Source organism: Neofelis nebulosa, chromosome 10, assembly GCF_028018385.1.
Source record: "Neofelis nebulosa isolate mNeoNeb1 chromosome 10, mNeoNeb1.pri, whole genome shotgun sequence".
Lineage (NCBI taxonomy): Eukaryota > Metazoa > Chordata > Mammalia > Carnivora > Felidae > Neofelis > Neofelis nebulosa.
The window spans coordinates 11,518,438-11,535,712 of NC_080791.1; the positions used below are offsets into that span (position 1 = coordinate 11,518,438).

General features: G+C 46.6%; 1 protein-coding gene across 7 annotated transcripts in view; it reads right to left on the minus strand.

The window, feature by feature from the left end:
- TMPRSS5 (transmembrane serine protease 5) overlaps positions 1-17,275 on the minus strand; it is a 94,998-nt gene that overhangs the window by 23,799 nt on the left and 53,924 nt on the right. Inside the window, exon 13 of one of the 7 annotated variants that reach the window (XM_058686757.1) lies at positions 12,316-12,475. The exons of 5 other annotated variants lie outside the window; for them this stretch is intronic. In XM_058686757.1, coding sequence (XP_058542740.1) covers positions 12,316-12,475 — 160 coding nt within the window. Of the gene's footprint in view, positions 1-12,315; positions 12,476-17,275 lie in introns of those variants that run through there. One more of the 7 variants, XR_009249464.1, reaches the window with a different exon arrangement.

Below are 17,275 nucleotides of genomic sequence, written 5' to 3' on the forward strand. Positions count from 1 at the left end.
CCTTGGATGCACCAGGGAAGAAGAAGGAGGAGGCAGCGATGGTGGTGACGTTTCAAACTTGAGTGACTGAGTAAATCGAGGCACCACTCACTGAGTTAGAGGACACCGGCCTGAGAGCACAGGAGGGTTTCCCATCTAGATGCTCGCTCAGTGTGTACAGAGCTGTGCAGTGGGTGCCCAGAACCAGAAGAGTCTGTGAAGAGTCTGCAGGAAAGTCCACCCTGGAGCTGTAGGCTTGGGGTTGTCAGTGGACAGGCAACGGCTCAGCCACGGGAGAGGAGGTAACCTGCACTGGCCATGCCTGGGAGCCACGGCCATACGCTCGTTCTGCCTAAGAACTTGGAGATGAGGAAATACAGACACTCTTCTAAGAATGAAACAGTAATAAACAGCGGATGTGAGGAGCTAACGGTGGGAGTCAACCAAGATGTCTGTAGCCAAGGGCCCCATGAATTGAAAAGGGCTAAAACACCAATCAGAACAGCCTGGTGTAACCTCCTTTGCTTGGACCTCATTTATAGCTGTGAGGCCTGGGCTCGGTGCAGGGTACCAGCCTGAAGAAAGGTAGGTGTGCCAAGAGCATCTCAAAGAAAGTGAGCATGAGCCATGTTTGAACCATGCTCCACGCCTGGCCTTTATCAGTTACATGATCCAACCAATCTCTTTTACTGCTTTTGGCTTATTTGAATTGTGTTTCCTGATACTTTCGGTTAAAAGCATCCTAAGCTGGGGGCGCCTGGGTGACTCAGTCAGTTAAGTGTCTGACTTCGGCTCAGGTCATGATTTCACAGTTCATGAGTTTGAGTACTGAGTCAGGCTCTCTGCAGTCTGCACAGAGCCTGCTTCAGATCCTCTGTCCCCACCTCTCTCTGCCCCTCCCTTGCTCTCTCTCTCTCTCTCTCTCTCTCTCAAAAATAAATTAAAAAAAAAAAAAGCATCCCAAGCTGGTATCCCCAGTGAGCCTGGAAGCATGGCAAGAGGAGGTAATGAATGAGTCCCAGTAGGACACAGCTGTCTGGGAACCAGAGGACTCAAGTCTAAGGGACGGACCAGGCTTCCCAGGATCACTGCTTGCATGGGGTCTGGATCTTGGCTCCCTGTTTTCAGAACTCCAGAGTCATCAGGGATACAATTTCTGTGGCTCTTTCTTAAAACAAAATTTGTTTAACGCTTATTCATTTTTGAGACAGAGAGAGACAGAGCACAAGCGGGGGAGGGGAAGAGAGAGAGAGAGAGAGACACAGAATCCGAAGCAGGCTCCAGGCACCAAACGGTTGGCACAGAGCCTGATGCGGGGCTCAAACTCACAGACCGCAAGATCATGTCCTGAGCTGACGTCAGACGCTCAGCCGACTGAGCCACCCAGGCACCCCTCTGTGGCTCTTAAGAGTGAAGAAGCATCTGGGAATGCAAGCTGGTGCAGCCACTCTGGAAAACAGGATGGAGGTTCCTCAAAAAACTAAAAATAGAACTACCCTACGACCCAGCAATTGCACTACTAGGCATTTATCCAAGGGATACAGGTGTGCTGTTTCGAAGGGACACATGCACCCCCATGTTTACAGCAGCACTATCCACAATAGTCAAAGTATGGAAAGAGTCCAAATGTCCATCGATGGATGAATGGATAAAGAAGATGTGATATATAGATACAATGGAGTATTACTCAGCAATCAAAAAGAATGAAATCTTGCCATTTGCAACTACATAGATGGAACTACAGGGTATTATGCTAAGTAAAATTAGTCAGAGAAAGACAAATATCATATGACTTCACTCATGTGAGGACTTAAGAGACAAAACAGATGAACCTAAGGGAAGGGAAACAAAAATAATATAAAAACAGGGAGGAGGACAAAACAGAAGAGACTAATAAATATGGAGAACAAACAGAAGGTTACTAGAAGGGTTGTGGGAGGGGGGATGGCCTAAATGAGTGAGGGGCACTAAGGAATCTACTCTTGAAATCATTGTTGCACTACATGCTTACTAATTTGGATATAAATTTTTAAAAATAAAAAAAAATTAAAAAAAAGAAAACTAGAACCTACTAGAAATTTAAAAAAGGAGCTTATATGGGTTTGCAGTGATGAAGCAAAAAAAAAGTTCACAACTTTAATTACCAATTTTAAATTGCCAATATTTTCCTTTGTGATTTTTTGTATTTTGTCTAAAAACTACTTTTTACACCAAGGTAATAAAGTATTCTCTATATGGTTTTCTAATTAAAAAAAAAAAAAGAGTGAAGAAGGATCTTTCCAAACAGACCCCAGTAAACCTGGCCCCCCGCCTCACTGGACCAAGTGGGTCACAACCTTTCCTGAAAGAATCCTGAGGCCATGACTGATTCACAGCGGCCTGGATCCCTAATGCCAAGAAAATGTAGTTATTCTTAAGCCCAACAGGCCAAACCTTGGAGCTGAGGGTGGGGGTGGACAAGGGCAGGGGACCTGAACAAAACTGAGATAGCTGCCACAGGTAAGGGAAATGGGTTTCAGGGAGGGGCCTGAGACATCCGCTAGACTAACCAACTTCACCAACACTGAATACAAGCTGGCTTCCCATTCAGACCTACCTGAGGAGAGAATAAAAACACTGCCCGTGCAAATATCCGGGCCCAAGCTGTATTTCATATTAGTAAGGTTGTTTTCATTTTCAAGCCATTTCGCTTTCGACAGATAAACCCAGAGATCTCAATGGTTCCATATAGTAAAAGTTTCTCTTCCTTTTTAAAAATTTTTTTAATGTTTATTTATTTTTGAGAGACAGACAGAGCATGAACAGAGGAGGGGCAGAGAGAGAGGGAGACACAGAATCCGAAGCAGGCTCCAGGCTCTGAGCTGTCAGCACAGAGCCCGACATGAGGCTCAAACTCACAAATGGTGAGATCATGACCTGAGCTGAAGTCAGATGCTTAACTGACTGAGCTACCCAGGCATCCAAGTAAAGGTTTTTCTTGTCCAAACTCTAATTAGTGGCAACAATGATAGGAGTGCTCTGCTCTAGAGATGGCGGGGTCCCTGCCTCCTTCAAAGGGGCTTTGAAGGTAATCCTGGACATCAGCATTCAGCCAGAAAACGGTGGAAGAGAAGTAAAGAATCAAGAGGGAAGTTCTATGGGCCACGCCTGGAAGTGAGGTACCTTACCCCCATCCACGGTTACATGCCACACACACACAACATAACTTCAGGGAAGTCTGGGGAAGATGTTCCAACCACATGCCCCAGAGGGAGGGGAAATGGGTGTGTAAACAGTAGCCAGTCTGTGCCACAGAGGCTTCTTAGCATTCCCTGGCTACGTTCCCTGCTCCCATCCAACCTTCCCCCAGCTGCTCCCCTCACCCCATTGCAATTGCCAAAGAGACAGAAAGGAACAGAAGATGGGACAGAACACTGGAGGAAAAGAACATGTCATCTGTGAGCCAAGTAGAAAAAGAAGCAAATGAAGAAAACTAAGAATGGAAATCCAAGGACTGAAGACAAAAACCAGAAATGTGGACACACTGAGCTCAAAGAAAGGCATCCCAACAAGGGAAATGAGAACACTTAACCTGTCTTTTTTCCTCATCAGATGGTGTGGAGGGTTGAATGAGCTGGGGAAATGAAGTGCTTTGAAAATGGTGAGCTGTGCAGTCGGTTGAGCAGCCGGCTTCGGCTCAGGTCATGATCTCACGTCCGTGAGTTCGAGCCCCGCGTCGGGCTCTGTGCTGACAGCTCAGAGCCTGCAGCCTGTTTCAGATTCTGTGTCTCCCTCTCTCTGACCCTCCCCCATTCATGCTCTGTCTCTCTCTGTCTCAAAAATAAATAAACGTTAAAAAAAAATTTTTTTTAAAAAGAAAATGGTGAGCTGTGGCAGCCATGGAAGATGTCACTTCGGATACCCTATCGGTTTCCTACCACCATCAGGAGCCCAGCCGGCCTGCAACATTCCGAGCAGTCCCACCCTGCTCCCTGACTTTCTGCACTCCCAGCAGATGGAATAGCCAGGAAGGTTTGGACAACTACTCCCTACGACACCCCCAAAAAATGCCCGCATGATTCCAAAACCTCAGGTAGAGCTTCCAAAGTCAAGAGATGCCTCGAAACCCCCAAGAGGTCATGAGGGCTTACATCCCCAAGTTACAGTGTCCCTGGACCCTTTGTTCACACTAGACTGGACTGCACTTGTACTAGAAGAAGAAAAAGAGAGAAAGAATAAATACAAGAAATCTCTTGTACGGGCGGCGGGATGGGAGGGTAGGAGGAGTGTTTCAAAAGCTTTTCTAAATGTAATTATATGTCATTTTCTAATTGTACTTCGTAATTGTGTGATTATCCCCAAGTATTTTTTCTTTAAGTAATAGAACTCATAATTACATGCTAATTGAAATGTGTAATCTCGCCATTAGGATATGTAAATACATAATAGTGTGAAGATAGGTAATTAAAATTCCAGGGATGACTCTGCCATAAAAACCTGTACATGATGCTGCTTCTTTCCCAGGAGTCTCTGTTGCAATGGGCTTTGAAATTCCACCTGGACGGGAGAGATAAGCTCCAGGACCCAGGAAACACGTAATGAGACAGTACATTTACCAACAAACATGGGCCATTGAGCAGTGAGGTTGCCTCCCTCCACACAATCATAAATACCCCAAATTCCTCTCTGGGATTTCCCATTTTCACACTCTTCCCCAGCGGGGAAGACTAGACTTTCAGAACATCTAAATATGCGCTCTCTGACAACTCTCCCTCCCCTGGCTGAATGCAGAGCTCAGAGAGGGCTAGATTGGCCATGATACTAGTCCCTAGAAATGCACAAAAGTTAGAATATATATCCCCCCTCCCCCACATTAGTCAGTGTTCTCCAGAGGAACAGTACCAGTAGAATCTACAGAGACATATTTAAGAGGAGGTTTATTCTAGGAATTAGTTAATGTGGTTACAGAGACCCTGAAGTCCCACAGTCTCCTACAAACTGTAGAAGCAGGAAAGCCAATGGTGTCATTCAGGGCAGATCTGAAGGCCTGTGCATCAGGAGCTGAAAGTTAAAGTCCTGGTCTGAGTCTGAAAGCCTGAGAACCAGGAGCCCTGATGTCCAAGGGCAGGAGAAGATTCATGTCTTAGTTCAAGTAAAGAGAGTGAATCTACCCTTCCTCCACCTTTTATGTTCTATTCGAGCCCTCAACAGATGGGATGATGTCCACCCACATCGGTGAGGGTAATTTTCCTCGCTCAGTCTACCAATTCAAATGCTAATCTCTCCGGTAGGCATCCTCACAGACACACCCAGAAAAAAATGTTTTACCAGCTGTCTGGGCATTCCTTAGCCCAGTCAAGTTGACATATAAAATGAATCATCACACATCCTCTAACCCCTGACCTCCTAACCCCTGTGATGCCCCAAACCAACCACAGATCAATTATGTGAGATTTCATTCATGGGTAGAAACTGCCCCTTTAGGGAGATCCACTAACCAGGATGACTCTGGGAGAGATTTCAGCCACCTGGATGGCCCCAAGAGGGAGGCAGAGAACCAGCCTGAGCCACAGCCACCAGGGGCACAGACCATGAACAACCCAGCCAAGGCGAGAGGACACTCATGTCTTCCCCTGTAGGGTGACAGGTGTCCTCATGGAGTAAATTCAAAAGCTAAAGAAGCACAGATAAGGAGCACCAACAGGCAATGGGGAGGATGTGAGAACAGGCTTCCTGGAGGAAATGACATCTCAGTTCAAGCCTGAAGGCTGAGTGGAAGAAGAACCCGGCAGAGGAGTCAGAGTAGACAGGGTGTGATGTAGGGGAGACAACATGCACCACAGCTGGGAGGTGAGAGTGTGGCCATTTCAACGGGGTGTAGAGCATGAAGGAGAGGGTCAAGAGAGAAAGGCTGGAGAGGAGACAGGCTGGGCTGAAGAGCCTTGGAACCTTCATTAAAGTTTGGACCCTCCTGGGGCGCCTGGGTGGCGCAGTCGGTTAAGCGTCCGACTTCAGCCAGGTCACGATCTCGCGGTCCGTGAGTTCGAGCCCCGCGTCAGGCTCAGGGCTGATGGCTCGGAGCCTGGAGCCTGGAGCCTGTTTCTGATTCTGTGTCTCCCTCTCTCTATGCCCCTCCCCCGTTCATGCTCTGTCTCTCTCTGTCCCAAAAATAAAAAAAAATAAAAAAAAATAAACGAGAAAAAAAAAAAAGTTTGGACCCTCCTGAAGATAATGTTTCTGACTAATTTGGCCGGAAGGATGAAAAGATGGACAAATGGATGGACTGATGGAGTGATGGCAGATGGGAAGATCTTGGATATCACAGCCAAGGCTAAAGCACAGCTGGGCTCCATCAAGGCTGAGGTGTTTCATTCTTCTTCTGGTTGCCTAATCCTACAAGGCCAGTGGCAAAGCAAAGACTACACCATTAGGCCCAGTGCTCTCTCCCCTCTGTGTGCTCATCTTGACGACATAGAGAAGGTTGTGTCATCCATCCAATACTCCTCACTTGCTCTAGTCACTTCATATAAACACACACACACACACACTCCAAGTGCCCCCACCCAACAGCACTAAAGTCCCTTGACCTCCAAGTCCCAGAGGAAGGACCCTTCCAGGCCGACATTCTTTTTTTTTTTTTTTTTTTTAAATGTTTGTTTATTTTTGAGAGAGACAGAGACAGAATATGAATGGGTTAGGGGCAGAGAGAGAGGGAGACAGAGAATCCAAAGCAGGCTCCAGGCCCCGAGCTGTCAGCACAGAGCTTGATGCGGGGCTCAAACTCACAAGCTGTGAGATCATGACCCAAGCCGAAGTCGGACGCTTGACCGACTGAGCCATCCAGGTGCCCCTGAGCCGACATTCTTAAACAGAGAATTTAATACCAGATACACAGATTGATTTTTTTTGTCATCATATTAAAAAAATGAGAATTTCAAGCAAGTTGCTATGAGGTTCAGTGGATGATCCTCAGAAATCTCAGAGGTGCCTGGCTCTACAGCCAGATGGATAAGGCAGACACTTTCCTAGGAAGTGGATCACACACTCGTCTCCAGAGTGCAGGGCCTGTTGAAGTGTGGCTTGAGTGACAGAGAGGAGGAGGGAGGGTGGCTCTCTGCAGGGAACCTAGTGGAACCCCTTGGTGACAGCTTTGGTGTAGGAGGGAAGAGGAGGGGAGATTAATGTCAGAAACTGGAAAGAAGGTAAGTGGAGCCCCTACTTGTGTGTATTTTAAGCACTTTCTCCGTATACCAGTTAGATGAGGGTTGAATTGTGACTTGACTCAGTGTCCCCAGATGCCAGCAATCTGTTACAAGACCCACTCTAATCACTGAAACTGAAGAATACTTCTTAAAAGTCCTTTTTTTCTGTCTTCTGAGATGTCTTTTTATTAACATGAAGAATTCAGCCCATGGGCACACAGAAATCCCCAAGCTGATATTGGTGGCCTTCTTCCACCATGCTGTGCTGAAAGGCTGGGGATAAAGCATGAGAACAGAGGGATCACCCAGCACAGATTCCAGTGCTACTCTTCAGGGGATAATAAGGACCTTCTTCCTTACATTTTCTTGGAAGCCTGGAATCTCAACTACAGTGAGGCCTCAAATGCCAGTCCTAGACAGATGGCTTAAATCTCATCCCATTTGTTCAGAAAAGTAACAGTTGCCTTGGCTTAGACATATTCTTTATCAAAGTTTCTATAATTGGCTGCCTCAGAGACACACACAATGGGACTTACATTAGTAACAATACAGCAGTGTATTAAGTTAAATTACATTTTGAAAGCCATTATCTACTTCAGAAGTCTTTCCCAATAGGTCTGGAAGATGAAGCTGGACAGCTCCCAGCTGAGTCATTACCCAGGGCCTCTCTGGTGAAATTGGTAGGGGGGTGGGGGGGGGTAGGGTGGGGGGTAGGAGCCGATGGGACAGAGGGAATCACAAGCAACCTGAAAACAGAGCTGAGATCCTTGGACATAGCTTGTGGCCTGAGACCCTGTCATCTAGTTGTGGTCCTCTGCCTTGGGTTATTCATCTCAGCACCCCTAATTCAGAGGCCATGGCTGTGGCAGATAGGGCTTGGACTCCCGAGTCACACAGATATGTGTGAATTCAAGTCCTGGCTTTGCCACTTAAAGTAGAGGGACATAGAGAATTTAACTTTATCTCCCTGAAATTTAGTTTATTTCAATAAAATAAAAATAGATGCACAAAGCATAAGACTATTGGGAAGATTAAATCAGATAGTGTCTTTAAGTACCTGGCACAGAATAGTTATGTAATAATGGTCTTTCCTGGGCTCCCCGTGACATAAAATATAATATACCCTGCCCTCGGGGCTCCTTCCTTGCCCTAGAAATTATCTCTGTCTAGCTGGCTAGCTCATCTCCCTCCTACTCACCCTAATAAGAAAATGGCTCGTATTTATTGAGCAATTACTAACAAAGAATCCATAAGTGGTGAGTGATAAAACTGGAGGGATGGGGGGAGTGATCAGGGAATGATGTCCTAGAATCTCATAAATGAAGCCATTCATCATCTCATAGAGAATGAGATACAAGGGTTGAGTGATGGGGTGAGTGAGATTATGGAGTACAAGAGATCAAAGATTCCAAAAGCCATGCTATTTCATACCGCCTGTCTTTAAAAGTTTAGAGACAAGGGGCACCTGGGTGGCGCAGTCGGTTAAGCGTCCGACTTCAGCCAGGTCACGATCTCGCGGTCCGTGAGTTCGAGCCCCGCGTCAGGCTCTGGGCTGATGGCTCGGAGCCTGGAGCCTGTTTCCGACTCTGTGTCTCCCTCTCTCTCTGCCCCTCCCCCATTCATGCTCTGTCTCTCTCTGTCCCAAAAATAAATTTAAAAATGTTGAAAAAAAAAAAAATTAAAAAAAAAAAAAAAAAAAAAAAAAAAAAAAAAAAAAAGTTTAGAGACAACTGGAGAAAGAAAACATGCAAATACAAACCAGGTGCAGCCACAAGATTATGAGGTTATTATCAGCTGGGGGACCATAGAGGACTGTGTGTAGCAAATACTAGTTCAGATGGGCAATATTTAGCAATGCAAAGACTGGAGGAAACAAGTTTGAGGAAAATATATGAGGACTCAGTTATTGCGAAGATCTTCTATCTTGGTTCTGGTTCTCCCAAGAAGCTTAAATTGGACTCAGAAACGTGGATTTTAAGCCCAGCTACTCTGCTTAAAAGTTGGTGACATTGGACACATCACAACCTTCCTGAACCGTAGTTTTCTCAACTGTAAAATATGGATAAGAATATTGGTTTGGGTTCTAAGATTAAAGGAAAAAGCGATTGGTAAACAGCATACAGGTCAATGATTCCCAGGACTACCTGAGTACTAAAATTACCTACAATAAAGGCTAAAAATACAGTTTCTGGAGGGACACAGCTCTGGCTAGCAAGGGCAGAGCAGGGAACATGTTTCTTGACAGGTTGGAGGTACTTCCAGGGCTCTTGTTGACTGAATCTTGCCAGAAGCTGGCCACCATGGAGGGTGGGTAAGGCAGCTTGTGGGAGTCTTTCTCCTAGCACATACAAACAAGGGTACAAACACAGAATAATTCACACTCTCCCCTTCTCAAAACCTTCAGTGGCTGCCTACTCCCTACTAAACTAAGCCTAATCTCCCTAGCTGAACACGCCAGTCCCTTCATACCTACAGAAAGAGTCTGGAAACTCTTCTTCCACTCACCGCTCACATACTTGAGTCTGAAATGAAAATCAGCCAGCACCACTTGTTTTCTAGCCCATCTTCTCAAGCCAGTCCACCTGCTGGAATGTTCTGCCCAGCCCCCCCTGTTTTAGGAGATTCCACTCAGCCTTAATTTAGAGTGGGTCTTGAGCTCTGTCCCTTCCATCATGATATCTCTGATCACCTCCAGCTGAAAGGATTCTTCTTTCCTTCTGTTACTACGAATTTCATTTGTGCCTTTTGTATGATTCAGCACATCCTACACCTACACCTGTCATCCATCCTCACTATTCCTTGTAGTGAAGTTATCTGTGTCTACCACTTCCCCTGTTTGATTAAAAGCTCCTGGAGGGTAGAAACCATATCTTGTATGCCTACATTCCCTCGTTCTCAACATTGTCCTGCTCAAGGTGTCTCTCCTTCCTTCCCCTAGCTCACAGGCTCCTATGCCTTCTTTAAGGTACCATTAAATGCTAACCCCACATATCCTCTGTGCACTGTATACTTGGCCCCCTACCCCACCAAGGAAGACAACACCATAGTTAGGAGCACTTTCAAATCTGAGTTCAAACCCCAAAACTCTATCAACTCAAAAACTGTGTAACACTGAGGAATTTATTTAACCTCTCTATGCCTGTTTCTTCACGGTACCTTTCATAGCAAATGAGTTAATATATGTAAAGCGCTGATTTAGCACATTGCTGGACATATATATTCAGTGCTGAATAAATTTTAGCTTAATATCATTACTTCACTCTGAGCCCCTTGAACACAGGACTTGTGTCTTGATCTTTGTTTCCCTAGTGTCTACACAATGCCTGGTATATAGTGGGTGCTCAATATGTTTGTGAGCTGCATGAATGAATACGCCTCTACTATTCAATAAATACTGAATTAATTTATTGATTGCTGGTTGGTCATTGGTTAGTTGGTGGGTTGGTTGGTTGGTTGATTGGATGGATGGATGGATGGATGGATGGATGGATGGATGGAGGGATGGGTGGTCAAAGAGTAGGCACTTTGTTACTGATTGGTTGCATGAGTAAGTAAATCAGTAGCTATTCAATACATGTTGGCTGGTTAGTTCACTGCTTAAAACAAATGAATGAACAAGGAAATGAATGAATAATAGGTATTTAATAAGAAGGTTGGCTGTTTGCATGGTTGAATTAACAAACAGATTTTCCACAAATAGCAGATGTTCCATAAATGTTGGCTGGTTGAGTGAATGAACAAATATCCCTAAAATATAACAACAGCCTCAAGCCAAAGCCAGAGAGGCCACAGCTAGAACATTGGAGGGGGAGAGGGGTGATAGAGGCTGCCCCCCACTAACTGCCTCAGAGATTGTTCCCTTGTGTCTGCCATCTCTGAAGCTCTCCCCCATCCCACAGCTACTTGTATATATTGCCTAGGGCTGCAGTGTGTTGCTATGGGAACCTGGGGCTGGGGAGATGACAAGAGATGGGCCACCCCAACCTTCTCCCCACTCAGCCCCAGAGACCCCAGTGCTGGCCTCCCTGCCCCACCCCTAGTAAGGGGTGGGGGCTGCACCTTCAAGCACAGTAGAAGCAAATTCTCCATTACCTCAGTTCCCGAGGGCAGGGATGTCAGCTAATTAGTTCACAAATCCTTGGCCCCATTCCTTGGCCCTGCTTTTCCCCTGAGGCAGCCCCAACAGCTCACATCTCTTGTTAATGAATTATTTTGCAACACGTCTGGAGATGCATGAACTAGAAATCTTACACAAGTTGGAAGATTTTGCCATTTCCATTAAATATGCCATTCATTTGGTGGGTAATTAAATGTGCAATAATGGGCTCTAATTTCCATCTTAAATGACGTCCTAGAAGCAGCAGAAAGGGAAATGCAGGGTGTAATTTTCTGGGAAAGCCTTCGCACCCCCACCCCTAAGGCTTCTTAGCACATAGAGGAAGGGGGAATTCAGTAAAATAAAGTTGGTTTTGATCCTGTTCCACAGGTGAGTCATCTGCAATTACCCACCTTGGGGAAAGATACAAGAGCCTACAACACAATAACAAACCCCCACCCCAAAGCCCCAGGGCAGCCTGGGGACAGCCTGAAGTGGGGCAGGTGTGGTGGGGAGGAAGCATCTCTGCAGACCCCAGACCTTCCTCCTCCTGTCCATACTTCCTACAATGTACATGTATGCTGTACATGAGCACACACACACACACATGCACACACAGCATAGGATTCACCTTCTAACCCTAGAAGCACCAGTCTGAGCCAGCTGCAGGAAGCTGCCAGGAAGCAGGAGGGAAACCATGGAGTCCACATTAGGAATGGAGCCAGGTGAGAAGCACCCAGGGATGAGCAGCATGGGCTTTGAAATCAGACACATCTGGGTTCAAATTCAAGCTCCACCACTTGCTGTGAGAATATAGTTGAATTATTTTACCTTCCTGAGCCTCAGCTTCCTCATCTGTAAGATGGGAGTAGTCAAATCCAACTCAGAAGATAATTGTAATAGTCAAAGGAACCATGTATGGAGGTCCCCGTTCAGCCCTCGACATGGTAGCAAGCTCTCAACAAATCACATTCCCTCTTGCCCTTCTCCCCTCAGTTGGCAATGAAGGCCAGGCCTGCGGGGTCAAATCACAATTATAGAGGTCCAGGAGGCACTCACCCTCTGAGAGGTGCCCTGATTCCTCACTGCTCTCCAGCTTGCACTGGGCCCATTCCTGCCCTTCCCATTGATGAGGGAGCATAGGGCAAGCTGATAGCCAGCAAATACAGCCCCCCTGCCTCCCACCAGGTGGGACTTGTGTGACATCCCTCAGGCACTCCTGTCAGAACAAGAACAAAGGAAAGGAAAGAAAATAAATGGTTAACTGATAGAGATCAAAGTCCTGCAGGACAGGAGTCTCTGTCAGTTTACAAATATCTTAGTAAATTATAAGAAAAAGGCAATCTTGTCCACAGCCTAATCTCCAGAAACCCATAGACTCAGTTTCATGGAGCCCCAACATCATCCCTCAATAGTGATAAGGGAAACAAAGGCGAGAAGGAAATGGCAGGTAAAATTAAATTTCCTTATAACCTGCAGCCCATTGACAAATACTTGAGGCAAATACAGAGTATAACAGGTCTCCAGGAACCCCCTGCTGTCCTAATCCTAATATTAATGCCTTACTAGAGGGAAAACAGCCTTAGCTTGACAATAGCAAGGCCCCTGGCATCTTATGAGTCTTTAGCACATAAAAATCCTTCTGGAGGCCTCCCTTTTGCCTTTACCTCCCCCAACTCCACAGTACAGAACCAGTCACTCTTCACAACCCCAGTGCAGCTCTTTCTGCCCATGCATCCTATCGCTGTGCTTCAATAAAATCACCGTTTTGCTCCAAAGACATCTCAAGAATTCTTTCTTGGCCAACAGCTCTGGACCCCCACGACTCCAAAACCCATCACCATCTCTAGGACAGCCTCAGCATTTCAGGGGGAATGGGTCTTTCAGCCTTTCTTGAGCCAGGGCTGAGATTGCAGAGAGGCTGAGGAGGGTGGAAGAAACTGGGCTCCCGATGTGAACACAAAGGGAGCACAAGGCAGCCTTTCTTGAAGCAGGGCTGTGCAGACCAGGACCAGGCCCTCGATTTTCTAGCATGGTCTGTGGTGAGTTCACAGACTTCCTGATCAGCCCTCAGAGGCATGCCCCCCTCATTGAATCTTCAGAGGCTGATGCCTGGAGGCATCTAACCAGGCTTCTCCCTTCCTCATGAATTTGGAGGACTCAATGGCAGAGCTGTCCCTGGCTGGAGCCTCCCAGTTCCTGGGTCTCTCCTTAGCTTGGCAGAGCCTCTGAGTGTGGATGAGGGTGCCAGGATGGGGCTGAGGGCAATAAATCAGGCTGTCCCCTGCTCCTCTGACTGGTCTCCACTCTGGGCATCTGGAAAGGAGATAAGTGAACTCTGAGGACACATCCCAGGGTATCTCAGAATCTGAGTCCAGAAAATGGATGCATAATAGCCTACCTGGAAGTAGGCTTGGGGAAGAGGTAGAGTGAAGACAAAACAAAACCAAAAAAACAAAAAAACACAAAAAAACCCGGTTGACTCAAAGCAGACGCTTCACTCAAAAAAGTAGATACTGGTGAATGTGTGCTGGGCATTTATGAGGTGAGAGCAGAGACTAGAATGGAAAGGAACCCCAGAAGACAGTTCCCAACTACAGGATCTGGGGCCTATTCAGTGAGGTGAAGGAGGTGGCCTGTGACTCCCTGAAGCCCCTCAGGGACTACCCCAAAGTCTTTCCATTTATTTATTCTTTCAAGTTCTCACTCTTTGCTTACTCAATTACTCAACTAATATTTCTGAACTGTCAACTTTACACAGAGCAGACTATTCATATGATAAATGTCACAGGTTTTAGGGACAGACAGACCTCGGCTGAGTCCCTGTTCTGTCGTTACTGGCTTTAAGACACTGGTAAGTTACTGAAGTCCCTGGGCCTCAGTTCCTACATCTCTAGAACAGGATTGTTGTGAAGGTTAATGAGGCAGTACCCACAAAGTGCTTAACGTGACGGCAGGCACATAGTTTTGTGTGAACTAAAAAAATTAGTCATTGCTGTTATTATGAAGGCAATATGCTAACACCCTGAGATGTTCAACACATGATTATCTCCTTGGAAAATCAGTGCATAAAATACACTATATACAATTACGTCCCTAAGGAAAAGAGTATTCTGTCCTTTTCATTGCCTACGGCACGCCTGATAAGGTTTTGCACATAATAGGAATTCAGAAGCTATTTGATAAATGGAGTTAAATTCCTTAATGACCAAGGATGAACCATTTCAGCGGCTTGTCATAGAGAATATTATTACCTCATATAGGACCATTGGGCTGGAGAGGTGGCCATTTAAGTTGGGGCAATGACACATACCCAAATTTAGACCAGTCATGAAATCTAGGCCTGAACAGTCTCCAGAGTTTGCCTTCATGATGTTTCATTTGAATTTTTCTTACAGAAATAGGACATAAAACATTACATATAGGCTGCCAGGAATTAGCGTTACAACATTCATCTCTTATGTTTTGTGTAATATTTAACCCTTCCTCCCATCAGTGATGCTAATGTGCAAAGCAATTTTAGTTTGTGAAGAGGGAGACAGAGGTTTGAGGGGGTCCAGGAAGAATTCATAAAATCATAGGGCATGACACAAATCTGGAAACTCCTCCCATAATACAAGACCAAGAGGGCAGAAGGAACTTAAGAAATCACCCTCATTCTTTCTGCTCATCTGACAGATGGTCCCAGGTGGCTCCAAGAGTTGGCCAAGGCCACTGGACAGCTAGTGACAGGCCTGGGACAAAGTGTAGTCTCCTGACTCCACTTCGATGATCTTCCCACTACACCTGTCTGTCATGTTCCCTGAACAAGAAATCATCAGAGACAAGCAGATGACTGCTTTCCTTCCCAAGCAGGCCAGAGGGACCACAAGAGCATCACTTAGCAAGAGAGCCAAACACAGTTCTTGATAAGAAAGAAGGCAATGTGGTGATGTAGCCATGCTCAAACAGATCCCGGTTCTTCTTTGCCCCCCAACCACCACCCTCTACCCTGCTTTTGAAGAGACGGATGTTGGGGCGCCTGGGTGGCGCAGTCGGTTAGGCGTCCGACTTCAGCCAGGTCACGATCTCACGGTCCGTGAGTTCGAGCCCCGTGTCGGGCTCTGGCCTGATGGCTCGGAGCCTGGAGCCTGCTTCCGATTCTGTGTCTCCCTCTCTCTCTGCCCCTCCCCCGTTCATGCTCTGTCTCTCTCTGTCCCAAAAATAAATAAAAAACGTTGAAAAAAAAATTAAAAAAAAAAAAAAGAAGAGACGGATGTTGGTAAGCAAGTTTACATCTGCTACTAAGCCAGCTGTTCAGGGGACTTCATCCTAGACCCAATTAGAACGGACACCTGCTTTTAATAACGGAAACAATCTGAGGATATTTAAGTTAGTCACAGTTCAGTTGTCACATTTGGGGGGAGAAAAAGCAGGATGAGCCTGAGGGATGGCCCTAAGGAAGGGATAATGGCTGCTGGGCCAGGCTCTTCAAAGGCCCTCTTCCACATGAAACCAAACTCAGGAAAATCCGCGGAGACCCCATCTGCCCTCTCTTCCCAGCCCTGATCCACCAGGAAGACACAGGAGAGCAATGTGCATCAGTGGAAGTGGACAGGCTGGGGCCAGGGAGAAAAGGACATTGAAGGGCCTGGGAGCTACCTGTGGACCCAGCCCCTGCCTGCCCACCCACTCAGGGTCCCGTTCCCTCCCCCTGCTCTCACACACAGTCCACTCCTTCTTCACTCTGCCTCGTTCTCCCTGATAACCATTGCAAAGTCTCAAGTGACAAGTGAGAGACCCTCATCATTTTATATCCAGAGCCTGATACAGGTCCTGGTGTGCAGTAAGCACGTATTAAATAAGTGTTAAATAACCGATAACCTTCAAGCATCAGCATTCGTTTCCTTACAACATTATAGTTTAATTCTATCATATCCGTCCTTCACTTAGGTATTTATTACCTTTCAGATGTAGGTGGCTATGAGCACCATTTCACAGATGGAAAACTGGAGTTTGAGCCAGTGAGGAGGACCTGCCCAGGATTACCAGGTAGCCAGAGAAGCCAGGAAGCCAGTAGGCCTTACGCCCTGCACTCTTTCTGCCACGTGAGGAGCCTTGTCTGCCGAGTCGTTCCACAGGTATTAGCATTTAAAAGAGAACCCCCGCCCACAGCCCAGGACCTACCTTGGGGTCATGCACATTGTCAGAGCTCATTAGCTAAGACAAACCAAACTTGGAGGCTATTCTCCAAGCAGGAGCCTGCTTGGGGGGCCTGGGGGAGGTGACCTAAGCCTAGTGGTGGAGGTAGGCGCTGCCACATAGGTGGTGGTGATAGGAAGCAGCAAGAACACAGAATAATAAAGCAATCTCAGATAGTCACAAGAGCTGCAAAGATGGTCACAAATGGGGGATTTTAGGGGAAAAATACAGGACCAAATGCATCAGTGGACTCAAGGACTGGGCTGTATGAGTCACATGCTAAGTGCTCAGAGACTCAGGGAAGGGAGAAACTAGGGTAAACAGTGTCTGAGACGCTTCATGGAAGTGGAGGGCCTTAAGAAAGCTTAGAATCTGCTTAAGTGAAGGGTACAGGAGCTGGGTCTTCCCAGTGTGAAATCCAGAACAGGGAAAGGAAAGCAAGGATGCATTTATGGAGCGATTGTTACGTGTCTGGCACCATGCCAGATGCCGTCACATCCATTAACAGCTCATTCCACAGAAGAGAGAGTAAGCACAACATGAGGGAGGGAACGGGGATGGGAAGAGACCAGACTACAGCAGAGGGCCCAAGTAGGAGGGGAATGAATAAGGAATGAGAGGTGGGGGCAGAGGAGCTCAGGTTAAGGAGGACCTGGCATGCTGGGCTGGGAACACATCCCTGACTTCCCATGGCCTTGCTACAACGCTGCGTCATGATTGTTCAGTAACGTCAGCTAAGCCATGAGCAGCTTAAGAACAGAGAAGGTTTCATATCTCACTGCAGTGGTTCCCAGACTGTAGCATGCATCTGAGGCACCGGGAGGGGTTATGCAAACAA